Raw genomic sequence first — 12,377 nt, 5'->3', positions numbered from 1 at the left:
ACTATTAAATAGAAAAGAATTTATCAATAAGAGTAACACAGAATGTAGACGGAACTACATAATTTCTCTACGTAAGGCGCAGATGCAGTGAAGCGAAAGCCTACGCATGCTTTTAACTTTTGAATTGAAGAACTCAGATTACGCATTTGTAATGTGTTTGCATCAGATTATGCATTTGTAATGTGACTGAACAAATGCTTCAGAACGTACGGTGTGAAATGGACTACAGCCCATATGTTGTCCGTGTGACCAAGGGAAGTCATATAGAACATCTATGAAGTATGTATACGGAATTTTGAAGTTCCGTGTACATTATGTGTTAATTTGAAAGATAAATTCGTTCTCAATAAATAGTTATAGCCATTTGTAATCGCTATATTCATTTTGACTTACCCGGTATTTAGAGTGTCCCTTTCCACACAGACACTATAGGCTTACACTATAGACTTTCTCCGGGCATTGCTACGTCAGTCAGCGTCACCAATCACTATGATAATTGTTGCAGAATTACTGGCCTGTTATCAGTACTGTAGCCTAGATCAAACTGCAGCTGTCCACGGGTCTTAAATACTGGGGAAATTTTGGGATCGATGTTAAGCTAAAAGATACTCTCTGGACCTGCTGGACTTCTGTGCACCGCTGACAGGACCTTCAGACAACTGATTCTTGGAATTAGATCTTAGACACCATTGGACATTTCGAGCCAGGACGCATGAAAAATCAAGTGTGCTTTAACCGGGGTAAGAGTCATATTTTTTATATGCTAACGAGACGTGCTAAATATTTATATTGTTATCAAGCCGAAGAGCTCAAAGGTAATGCCAAACATTTTCTAGGAACACCATCTTTTAAAACAAATTTGAAGGGCGGGCTTCTAGCAGCGGTATTTCACTATGATAGTTAAAGCGTTGGTTCAACATTACATCATACATATACTTACATCATGAGATCATGTGCTGTGGAATGCGATAATTACTTACAAAATATGTTCAAATTTTCTATTTGTAATAATTATATAGAATCGGGAGAATAATAAGACACATTTAAAGTACTTACTTACAAAAAAGCAAAGGAAGCTTATAAGGTATTTCTCCCACTTCCCTAGCGAGCCTTCGGGGTGTAGTGGTTCTGCACACTGAGCCGGAATTTCAGAGATCCGTGGTTCGATTCCCGGCGAAGGCGGTTGTTAATTTTTCATCTCTCTAGCTTCCAAAAAAACCTAATGACTCTACAAGTGGCGCCCGAACTAAAAGAGTTGTGGATGATGATTCTCCGCACCCAGGATTTGGCGACTAGGTCCCCTAAAACCCTAGTCGCCCTTTAAAAAGTGGAGTATATAAGGTATTTCTCCCATTTCCCTAGAGAGTCTTCGTGGTGTAGCGGTTCTGCACACTGAGCCGGAATTTCAGAGGTCCGTGGTTCGATTCGCGGCGAAGGCGGTTGTTAATTTTTCATCTCTCTGGCTTCCAAAAAAACTTAATGACTCAACAAGCTTTGCGTGAAAGTTTATATTATTAAAATTAATTTAGATTAACAGTAAATTCATCATAAGTTTTTCAATTACAGTTATATTTGATTTGCATTTCAGCAATGCACACATACTAATAAAATATTATAATTTTACTTTAAACTTAAGTGGATATTTTAATTTCTGAGAGCAGGTTCTGAGTAAAGAAGAAATTCACCAGTAACATTTAGAATATGATTATAGAAGAAAGCTAATAGTGTTTCGAAGTCTAGCGTTATGGGTTCTTTACCTGTGCATTTTCCCTTAAAGTCTGAGATAATCGGTATTAATTTGTAACGTCGGATGCTATAATATATTAAATAGCTGTAGACTAAAATACATAGCTGAGCTTCCTTAATCTGACGATGACTATCGGAAGTAGTAGAAATATTCGAATTGTAACTTTTACGAAACAAACAGGTAATGTAAAATTTTATAAGGCAAAGTTATTTTTTGAACTCACTTTATGATACTTATAATCATAAAATGTCACATCGCTATGTGATATTTTATTAATGAATTTAGTTTTCCTCCTCATTCTCTCTCTTTAAAAGTTTTTTTTTTTTATTTTATTTTATTTTTACTTTTTTAAAGTTCTACCGAAGAAATATTATAAATCTTGCAAATTATCTGAAAGTTATATCTTTACCGGATTTAGGATCCGCAAAAGCGTTCTCAAAAGCTTAAAAACTAAGAAATCCTGGTATTTGACATTTGGTACATTGTAAATGTATAAATTGATTTGTTAAATAAGTGTTCAGGTTTGCTATTATCACTGCTAATTAAATATGTGTTTTCCTAGACACTTTACATTTTTAAACAAATTTTATAAATTTATATCTTAACTTGTATCTTTTTGCTACATCAATTAACTAAGGCTAGACGGTTAATGTAAAAACGTTTCTGAACTATACTCTTGAGATATTTAGCCTGTTAAAGAAATAATTCTTTAAAAACAATATGGCCTGATTTAGAGATAACAATTGCTTCCTTGTAAATTCATGTTTCTCTACAAAACTAAAAGACTTAGGATGACATTTAAACAGCCTCAGAGTTTCGCTTGGCATTTTACACGATAACCGAAAACGGCGTGTAAAGAATTAATTTCTCTTGACATCTGCTTTCATTTAAAATAAATTTAAATCTCTGTTTTCACTTAATTAAGTTTGTATGTGTTTTCAGCGATTGTCAATTTCAATTTTCAATTTTCCTTTGTTATTTTTTATTTCCATCGTTTTCTCTTGGAAGTTCTTTATCTAGTACGTCATGTCTGTTTAGAAAAAGAGGAATTATTTATATTATGTAAAGAAGAAATATTCTTATTTCTCTGCCTTTTATTAACCTGAGGCCTATTTCAGGTGTCGTATTAACTCTTTCAACTGAAGTTTATCATGAAGTTGTTCTTATATAAATCTATTTGCGCTTGAGCAAAACACTGTGAAACACTCTTAAGACTACCATTCGCGATTTTAGCCTTCTAAACAAGTGTTCATTCAGGAAGGTAATGCTCAATACTGATATTGTTTTAAGTCCTAAGAAATACTGATCGCTTTCAGAGGCGGTCGCCCTGAAAGGTTTCACTTTTCCAGCATATTAGGTATAATATATTTGTTTCCTATTGATCTCTGCTCCAAAGCTCAAGAAAAGATTAACTACCCCATCTATAAAGATTATAAATTATATTTTACATTATTTTTATGAAATTTTAATTCCTAAATCTAGTCTTTTAAAATGATTAAAGTACTTGATAAAATAATACGTAATTTGCGTGTGCAAAAGCCCTTTAATATGCAGAATAAAAATTTAGAAAAGCTCGAAGCGTTTCTGGAAGTAAGTTGCCATATAGGACCAACATAATATCATTTATTTAAAACTTCTTTTTCCTTAATTTTTCAATTTTTAAACTCCATGTTTTAAATATTTCTGAAACATAATCTTTGCCACGCGATATATACATCAGTGTTTATTGAAATAGTTAGTTAAATGTTTACTAGTTTGAAGTATTGCATATGATATTCATTATACGTTGTTTCAATTTCAGAGTCTTTATCTTTGAAACTACGGGAGGTAAAGGTTCCCGCCGTGGTAATCAAAGGAGATGATGTCTGGCTAAACTGCACTTACGATCTAGAGAAAGAGAAATTGTATTCAATTAAATGGCATAAGAATAACGTGGAATTTTATAGGTACTTACCAGAAGATCAACCACCTGGCCAAGAATACGAGCTTGCAGGAATTCATATAGACGTAAGTAAATAAGAGTCTCTCTTTGAAATATATGAAAGGAATACACTTTTTTATTCACCCGATGGTTTGAAAACTGACGACAAAGTATGTTTGCTGAGTAGCGGCATCCTACAGTCGCTATGATGATTATCTGTGGGATACCCTTGACTCAAAAACGTTATTCTGAGATGTTATGTTTTCCATTTGAAAGTAAGATGCAACGAGAATTCAGTTTAATTTCTAAACAATTATTCAGTAAGTGTGCGGTGAAATTACATAAAAAGCTATTTTCTCCCCATAAAACTTGTCTCTCTTTCAGGATACCGTTGCCTATTTTGTCCTTGTTTTGTGATTAGATGATGCCATATGTAAACAAATACACCTGTTTGGAATGTGAGTTTCGTAGAATACGTAATGTCTTCATTATTGATTGTTGAGGTAGTTTAAGGATTGAATCCAACTCAAATTGTCGTGAAATGAGCACTAAATGCACTGAATGGGTACTGAATATCGTGAAATGAGTAACAAGCAGCAAAAATCAAGTTTAAAACTCATTATACATTAGGATAAATTTAAAACCTGTCATATTGTTAAATGAAGAATTGGAGGAGTTAAATTCAATGTATTCAACTTTCAGCACGAATCGAGAAATCTGAATCCATCGAGAATCCATCGAAAAATCCATCTAGAAATCTCAATATCTTTCTTTTTTGCGCCTCGTACCGAAAATAATTCTGTAATGAGTTATTCTCACGAAATTTTTACCTCAATTCTTAGGTATATAATTAATAATTAAATTAGTAATTCATATTTTCAATCAGTATTTAAAAAAGCAAAATCTGAAAGGCTTTGTATTTTAATGTCGTAGCAGAGGTTTCCCCCGCCCCCCCTCTGTCTCTCTTTCTCTTTAAAATTATTTGTATGCTTTCATTGAGCTCACAGTCCACCAATCCGTTCTTGAACTCAGTCCTGTTAACTCATTTATTTCATTATTCTATTCCCCAATAAAATGGGAAAAAAATTATGATACCTGCTGATCCTCTTTTATACTTAGATTTGAAAATGCTACATCGCTCGTAATAGTATATCTTTAGGTCGTAGAGTGGTTCGTATTCCTCCGCAAATCGAGGTTAATAAGTTCTTTGGCGAATCGTCTTCCTTTCGAAGAATCGAAATAGATCTTGAAATCTCTGGCCTACATATTTTTATATACCACTTCATATTCCGCCGATGAAATTAAGTTTATTTTCGACATTAGGGTGCAGCTTTTTGTAAGTGGAAGTTACCATGACATTCTCTTTCAAACAGATTACAGTTATTTGAATGCTGTTAATATTTGTTATATGTTTATCGATCCCCTTGCCTTTCTTGTAAATCATTACACCAGAAGGATTTCTTTTTCTCTAGGACAGTCGCTCCTTTCCATAAGTGTAAATCTGTGTACTCCAAAGTAACCTCAGGATAAGATCCTCGTTTTGGCCAATAGAATTAAGTCGCAAATGGAGGCTTTTAACGGTAAAAATGCTTTAAACTGCATGTGGTTGTTATGTGGTCAAAGCAATAGATTACATATAAGAAGTCGGATTTAAATCGGCAAACAATATCTTTTACGTCAAATCAAGAGCGTGAAATGAAGCGGCATCGTAATCGTTGGAAGTTCATCTGAAATTGTCAAGCTGGGTACTCTGAGAAAGACTGAATACAGCAAATTTTATATGCTTTTTTAAGCAGATAAAAGGATATAAGTTAAAAATAAGCCCTAAATATTAAGATCTGGATTACAAACGTTATAAAAATTATATGCGTAATAATCCTGATAAGCATTATACGCGATATTCGTTACCTTCCTAAAAGCATATTTTTAGCGTTATAAGCGTCCACGAGTTATAAGCTTACATACTGCAATTTAATTAAGACACAATAACACGCCGAATAAATACTAATTCAGAAGTCAAACAACAAAAATCAGCGTTATACCTACAAAATTTTCACAGGACTAGTTTCGATGGTTTTACCGAACCATCATCTTCAGCTGCAAAACCGCAAATGAACAAGATAGGAAATAATGATTAGATAAGATAAGAAAGCCTGAACAAGAATAAGCAAGTGGCGCCATCTGTTGGCGAAACCAGAACTAAAACATAATTTCTCTAAAAGCCAAAGGCAAATTTGGATTGGAATTAGGATCGTTAACTAGAACAGAAAGATTTTTATGAATGTGAAATGCCTCTAGAAAATCCAGTTCTCCAATGGAAGATGTTTTTTGAATAATTTTGGCAGCAGAAAAATTGAAAGTGTGATTTTCGGACCAGCAATGTTGAGCAACAGAAGACTTCTGTGTTTCCTTTTTTCTAACATATGCCTCATGTTCTTTGACGCGAAATTTTAAGGCTGTCTTAGTTTGGCCAATGTAAATTAAACCACACTGGCAAGGAATCCTATAAATACCCCAGGAATTCATATCCGGAATGGGGTCCTTGAGTATAGAAGTTGGAATTTTATTGATGGGAGAATAAACAACCCGAAAGTTAAATTTCTGCAAAATATGTGCAACTTTATAGCTAATTGATGGAAAGAAGGGAATGACAACAGAATTTTTATAATCTCCTAAAATAAGAGTGTGGCTTTTAGTGTGTTCAGATGAGAATTTTTTAACTGCTTGATTAATAATGTTGGGTGAAAAGCCCCTGTCAATAGCTATTGCTTTTAAATAATGTAGTTCTTCATCAAGGGCTAGTTTGGAGGAGCAAACTTGAAGAGCACGGAAAACATAGGAATAAAAGGAATAATAGGGTAATAATAGGAATAATAGGGGCTTTTCACCCAAATTATTAATCAAGCAGTTAAAAAATTCTCATCTCAACACACTAAAAGCCACACTCTTATTTTAGGAGATTATAAAAATTCTGTTGTCATTCCCTTCTTTCCATCAATTAGCTATAAAGTTGCACATATTTTGCAGAAATTTAACTTTCGGGTTGTTTATTCTCCCATCAATAAAATTCCAACTTCTATACTCAAGGACCCCATTCCGGATATGAATTCCTGGGGTATTTATAGGATTCCTTGCCAGTGTGGTTTAATTTACATTGGCCAAACTAAGAGAGCCTTAAAATTTCGCGTCAAAGAACATGAGGCATATGTTAGAAAAAAGGAAACACAGAAGTCTTCTGTTGCTCAACATTGCTGGTCCGAAAATCACACTTTCAATTTTTCTGCTGCCAAAATTATTCAAAAAACATCTTCCATTGGAGAACTGGATTTTCTAGAGGCATTTCACATTCATAAAAATCTTTCTGTTCTAGTTAACGATCCTAATTCCAATCCAAATTTGCCTTTGGCTTTTAGAGAAATTATGTTTTAGTTCTGGTTTCGCCAACAGATGGCGCCACTTGCTTATTCTTGTTCAGGCTTTCTTATCTTATCTAATCATTATTTCCTATCTTGTTCATTTGCGGTTTTGCAGCTGAAGATGATGGTTCGGTAAAACCATCGAAACTAGTCCTGTGAAAATTTTGTAGGTATAACGCTGATTTTTGTTGTTTGACTTCTGAATTAATACTGCAATTTGTTTCTATTTTTTTTAATTTATAAGCATTATAAGTAATATACGGTATCGCCCAAAAACCAAACATTCGACAACATGACATTTTTAAGCCTAATTAGCGTTATACATGTTAATAAAGTTATTTAAAGAGTTAATACTGAAATTGTGGGCTTCTTTTTTAAAAATTTGGATAATTTATCAGCTTTATATAATTTACAAGTTTTATAAACTTTGTAAGAGATACCATTATTGTCTCGAAAGCATACATGCGACAACTTATATTTGAGTGTTATAATCATTAGAGTTAATATTGTAATGTTTAACTGCTTTTCTTAAAGTGAGCATATGTTATAAGCGTTTTATACTTTATAGGCGTTATTAATGATATGCGTTATCGCCAGGAGAAAAATATTCGACAATGTAGTATTTTTGAGCGTTATATCCATGTGCTATGAGCGCATTCGAAAAACATCAGGAAATTCGATAATGTAGTATTTTTGAGCGTTATATCCATGTGCTATGGGCGCATTTGAAAAACATCGGGCAATTTGAATAGCAGTTTTATTTTTTCTTCATTAAACAACAATTTTCAGTTTCAAGAGCCATTTTGTCATAGATAAATTCAGCATTTAGCATTTCTTGTTTTAAACCTACTTTTCTGAAAGAGGGTGTCACATTATCTCATTCCAAATTCCCAAAGTTTGCAGTTGGTCATTTTTTCTTTCCTTTGCCATTTGAAAGCATCTAGAACTCTTGGCATTAAATATGTTACATACTATTCAGCATTCTTATTTGCTATTTGCATGAATGCTTATTTTGCTGAGAGTACGATAACTTCGCATTTTACAAGCAGCGTGGTTTCAAGACATTATTAATACCTAGAGGTGAATATATAAGGTATTTCTCCCGCCTTCCTAGCATAGCGCCTGTACGGCATGGAGGCACTCCATGCGGTACCTACGCAGTGTGGTGCCTACGCAGGTGCCTACGCAGTGTGGTGATCTGCACGCTGGGCGCGTATTCCAGAAGTCTGCGGTTCGATTCGCGACGAAGACGTTGCTAATTTTTCATCTTGCCTACTTCCAATAATACCTAATGTCTCTGCAAACGTTTCTAGCATTCATTAGCGTTAATGTTTAATAGTATGGTCAGTTAATTAATGTGTGTGGGCTATGTTGTTGTTACTTATCTCGCTTATCGGACAGTAACATCAGAACAAACCCTCGAAATTCATCGTGGAAGGACAGCAAGATTGCGCCTGTCGTTGGCAAGAGCCTTGAACACTATACAGGTGACAATATGACTTCGCTCAGTCCGCCTTCTATTCTGAATCAGAGAATCCCACGGGAACGCGTAGGAGTGTCTCCCATCCATCTTTCCCTATTATCTACGTCTCGAGAGGACTTTCCGTTCACCGCATATTTAGAGTGCCTCCATGCCGTACAGGCGCTATACGAATACATGTACAAACATCCATGCCTTCTCGGGAATTCGAACGCCCGCCCTTCAGTATCGTAATAGGCTCCCCTAACCACTTCACAGTCTGGGCGACATTAATTGCTGTAGTAGTCATAATACTAAATCTCGAGTTTAAAATATATTATTTTTATAGAAAATGTCAACGAAACAAGCCATTTTTATAGCATCTGAAAACGCACACTGTCTTTTTATTGCTGTTCAATTCGTAAAAGTTTAAAAAGTCTTTACTTTTGAGTCCTATTGATGAAACATGTGTCTTTTTATTTCCTTGAACGAAGTAAAGGAAATATTGTAATCAGAAAAAATTCCAGGTTCCATATTTCAACGCAAATATCCAGTTTGACCACTATCGAATGCGATTTAATGGTATTTTTGCATGACATCTGTACGTATGGACAGAAAAAAGGACTCTTTTTCCACAAAAACATTATAAAACTGATTTAAAATGGATTCAGAAGATATTTCGTATAACTCAAAAACAAGTAGCCTCAGAACTTTGAAATTTGGTGTGTAGGATAACTATAAGATGTAGTTCTGCACCTCTCTTTTTGGTGGCAATCGGCCGCTCCAAAAGTAAATATATATATATATATATATATATATATATACACATATACCCACTGTGTTACTCGGCTTTGTGAACTCAGTATTTTTATTCTTATATGTTGATAAATTGTGCATTTGTTTGCTTTAAAAATGATTGAATTACGTTTTACTTATCTTCCGGTTAAGGTTATGCCTTTAGTTAATCTGCATGCAATATTTGTAGAATTATCAACAATTTAAAAGTTGTTTAAGTGCGGCTAAGCCTAATATATTTATCATAGCAGCCATATTTGCTTACATTTGAAACTTAGCAGAATAGTGGATTTTTTGCCAATCTAAAAAAATTAAGCTTCGCAACAACAACTGTTTCTTTTTTATTTGTCTATTTTTTTATACATTGTTTTAAATTTATTATAGTATTTGAATATAACATGTGGCAACGATTAGATAATTCTTCAGACGATATAATTTTTGCGCATTCTGAGTTATAAAATGAATGAGATGTTACACGGTTAAGTGATTCTAGCGCCAGAGTCTCGCTATGGTAAATAAATATAGTGAAATTTAAAGAGTGTCACTATGGTAAATAAATATAGTGAGATTTAAAAGAGTGTATTTATTCTATTTTGGTTTATGCGTTAACGACGAAGTAAATTTATTTCAATTCAATAAGTGTAAATGAAATGCAGGAAAAATGCGTATAATTTAATATTCCGTGCAAGGAAGTCATGTGGTGTACACAACAGAGAATTTCTCATTAATTCACTAATAACGTGTTTGTTTGAAAAATTTAACTCTTTCGCATCGAAGTCGCCCCAAACGCCTGAGCATTCAGACATCGGCTGGACTCCCGAAACGCCTGAATAATTTCCTACCCAGTGCTTTCCCCCATCACGTTACTGCATTACTCATTGCTTTCAGGTTTTGTTAAATCACATGTCAATCATTCTTTTGAAGCTACTAAAAGTAGCTTCCTTGTTTCCTTTGTTCCTTCCTTTCCTTTGTTTACTGTCAGTGTTTAGCTTTTGATGCCCGAAGTTGCAATCCCGTCCCAAGGGGGAACTTCACACAGTGTCAAAGCGTCGAAGAAAGAAGTTCTCACTTTGCTTAAGTAAGGCTATTGTTAGCGCTGTAGTATTCAACTTGTCATGGGGGAAGGAAAAGCATTCCAGGTGAAATTCTTAGATACGGGCGTTTTCGATGTTTGGGGAATTGAGATTTTGCCCTCTCTCGATGCGGAAGAGTTAATACCCGAAGTCTTAAATTTTCTATTCTAAATTCTATATCCTATATGTTAATTCGTTAAAATGTCACTAAAGCAGTTTCTGATGGAATCCTTATTATTCAAATTTGATGTTGATGACTGAAAATTATTTTTACAGCACCACCTGGTGCATCAATTAAAAAAAAATACCAGCATCCTGATTCGAAACTGTAGTCGTAATTGTTTCAAATGCTTCCTTTTGATCTGGAACCAGTTTCGTTTTTTATTTTGTAAGTTCTTGAAAATTGTAACTCATTTCATGGCAAATTTCACTGAGTATTGCCGGTTCAACATTTCGTGTGGGTTCAGGTAACTCGAATAACTAAAGTTTTGTCCACCTAATAAATGTATTTTGTCCTCAACCATGATAAGAATTGTGTTGAAGATATCTTCATTATAAGCAAGGTTCGCGTTATTCTGCTGAAGTTTTGATTGACGCAGTAAGACTCCATCCAGGCTATCCTTATGGTTTGACCCCAATTGATAAGGATTTGACATGCCAGATGTCTGTAACATAACAGCAAACAGATTTCGTAGCATTCGTAGGGAGCGAGTCACAGCAGCTTCTTCCAATGTCGCATTCCAGTGTTCATCATTTTCTAAAGTCCTCTAACATGGCAGGCTTCTTTGAAAGTTTTGCACACACTTCCTTCAACGTTTCGCAATTCTTGAAATGACTTGGGGCCTTGAACTTCGTGCAACAACAATCTCAGGTGAAAGCATTCCCAACTGTTTGGAGGTACGGCATACATTTGACCGATAGCATCACTTGACTTGATTCTCAGGATGATCAGGTACGTTGGCTCCAATTTTACGTCTGTTCCATTTCTTGTTTGTATTGTTTCATGTGTAACAGTTTGGCACTTGATGATACAGTAATGTACGTGCAAACTCATCTTCAATGCTAAGGCGGAAGAATGAGGTCAGAATTGTTTCTTGAGGAGCCTGGGCCCGTTCAATTTCATTAGCAGAAGTGAAATATACTCGTTGCCCATTCTCAAAGTGGGTACTTAAATGGACTAACAGTAGACTAACGCTCGTGAATCGGAAAGTTGAGAATTCTACACACATCCTCATTGCTACTGATATATCTTCTCATTTCACATTGGTGAACATTTCATTTCTAGAAGTAATTATGTCAAAAACAGCCATGTCAGATCCTTTGTTTACATATTTACAGCCGTAACTTATGGACGTCACTGAATTGAAATACTCAACGTTTACATGAGCATTAAAAGTTTTTGAGAGACGAGGACAGGGGAAGGTGACAGAGACGCCTGGCGTATAACATAGGTAAATAGGCATATGTCCCACGTCCTCCACTATCTCGAAGAAACAACTCGCTGGAGCCCCGTGAGGCTGCACCGGGAGTTTACATAGCCATGCAGGGGCTAGATGGAGAGAAGAGGGTAATAGAGAATAATCCATCTATTGTCTACCAACACTCCAGACCTTCGAACACTGATGTTCGCTGCAAATTCCCCTTCTTTAGCTGCCGCAGACGATAAAGTGGGTATCCATCTTGTCCTGTGCGGGTTTCTCTTACAAAATTACGTGGGCATCTTTTAGTACATTTTTCATCCATCATGCATGGATGATGAGGATTAATATTATTACCACACGGCCATGAACCATCTGTGTAGTTATACATTTAAACAAATGTGGATCTTCGTCTGGATTCAGTATTTCTGCACTAATAAATTTATCTACTCTCTGATCGTGTATTTTTTCCTTAAGCCTTACCAGATTGTGGGCATAAGGGAGCCCTCGTTTCTGCCATTCAGTTGTGTACATGTGACACTGAAAGC

At 35.0% G+C, this 12,377-nt stretch overlaps 1 protein-coding gene across 3 annotated transcripts in view; it reads left to right on the top strand.

Annotated features, from left to right (window-relative positions):
- LOC118192603 (synaptogenesis protein syg-2-like) overlaps positions 1–12,377 on the top strand; it is a 367,366-nt gene that overhangs the window by 210,874 nt on the left and 144,115 nt on the right. For all 3 annotated transcript variants that reach the window (XM_085827019.1, XM_085827023.1, XM_085827027.1), the window contains exon 2: positions 3,549–3,754. In XM_085827019.1, the coding sequence (XP_085683145.1) occupies positions 3,549–3,754 (206 nt within the window). The remainder of the gene's footprint in view (positions 1–3,548; positions 3,755–12,377) is intronic.

The sequence above is a fragment of the Stegodyphus dumicola genome, chromosome 1 (genome assembly GCF_044657685.1).
Source record: "Stegodyphus dumicola isolate Sdum_Otavi_A_Nest chromosome 1, ASM4465768v1".
Classification (NCBI taxonomy): domain Eukaryota; kingdom Metazoa; phylum Arthropoda; class Arachnida; order Araneae; family Eresidae; genus Stegodyphus; species Stegodyphus dumicola.
The sequence above is the reverse complement of the archived record's forward strand: the minus strand, read 5'-3'. Positions and strand labels throughout refer to the sequence as shown.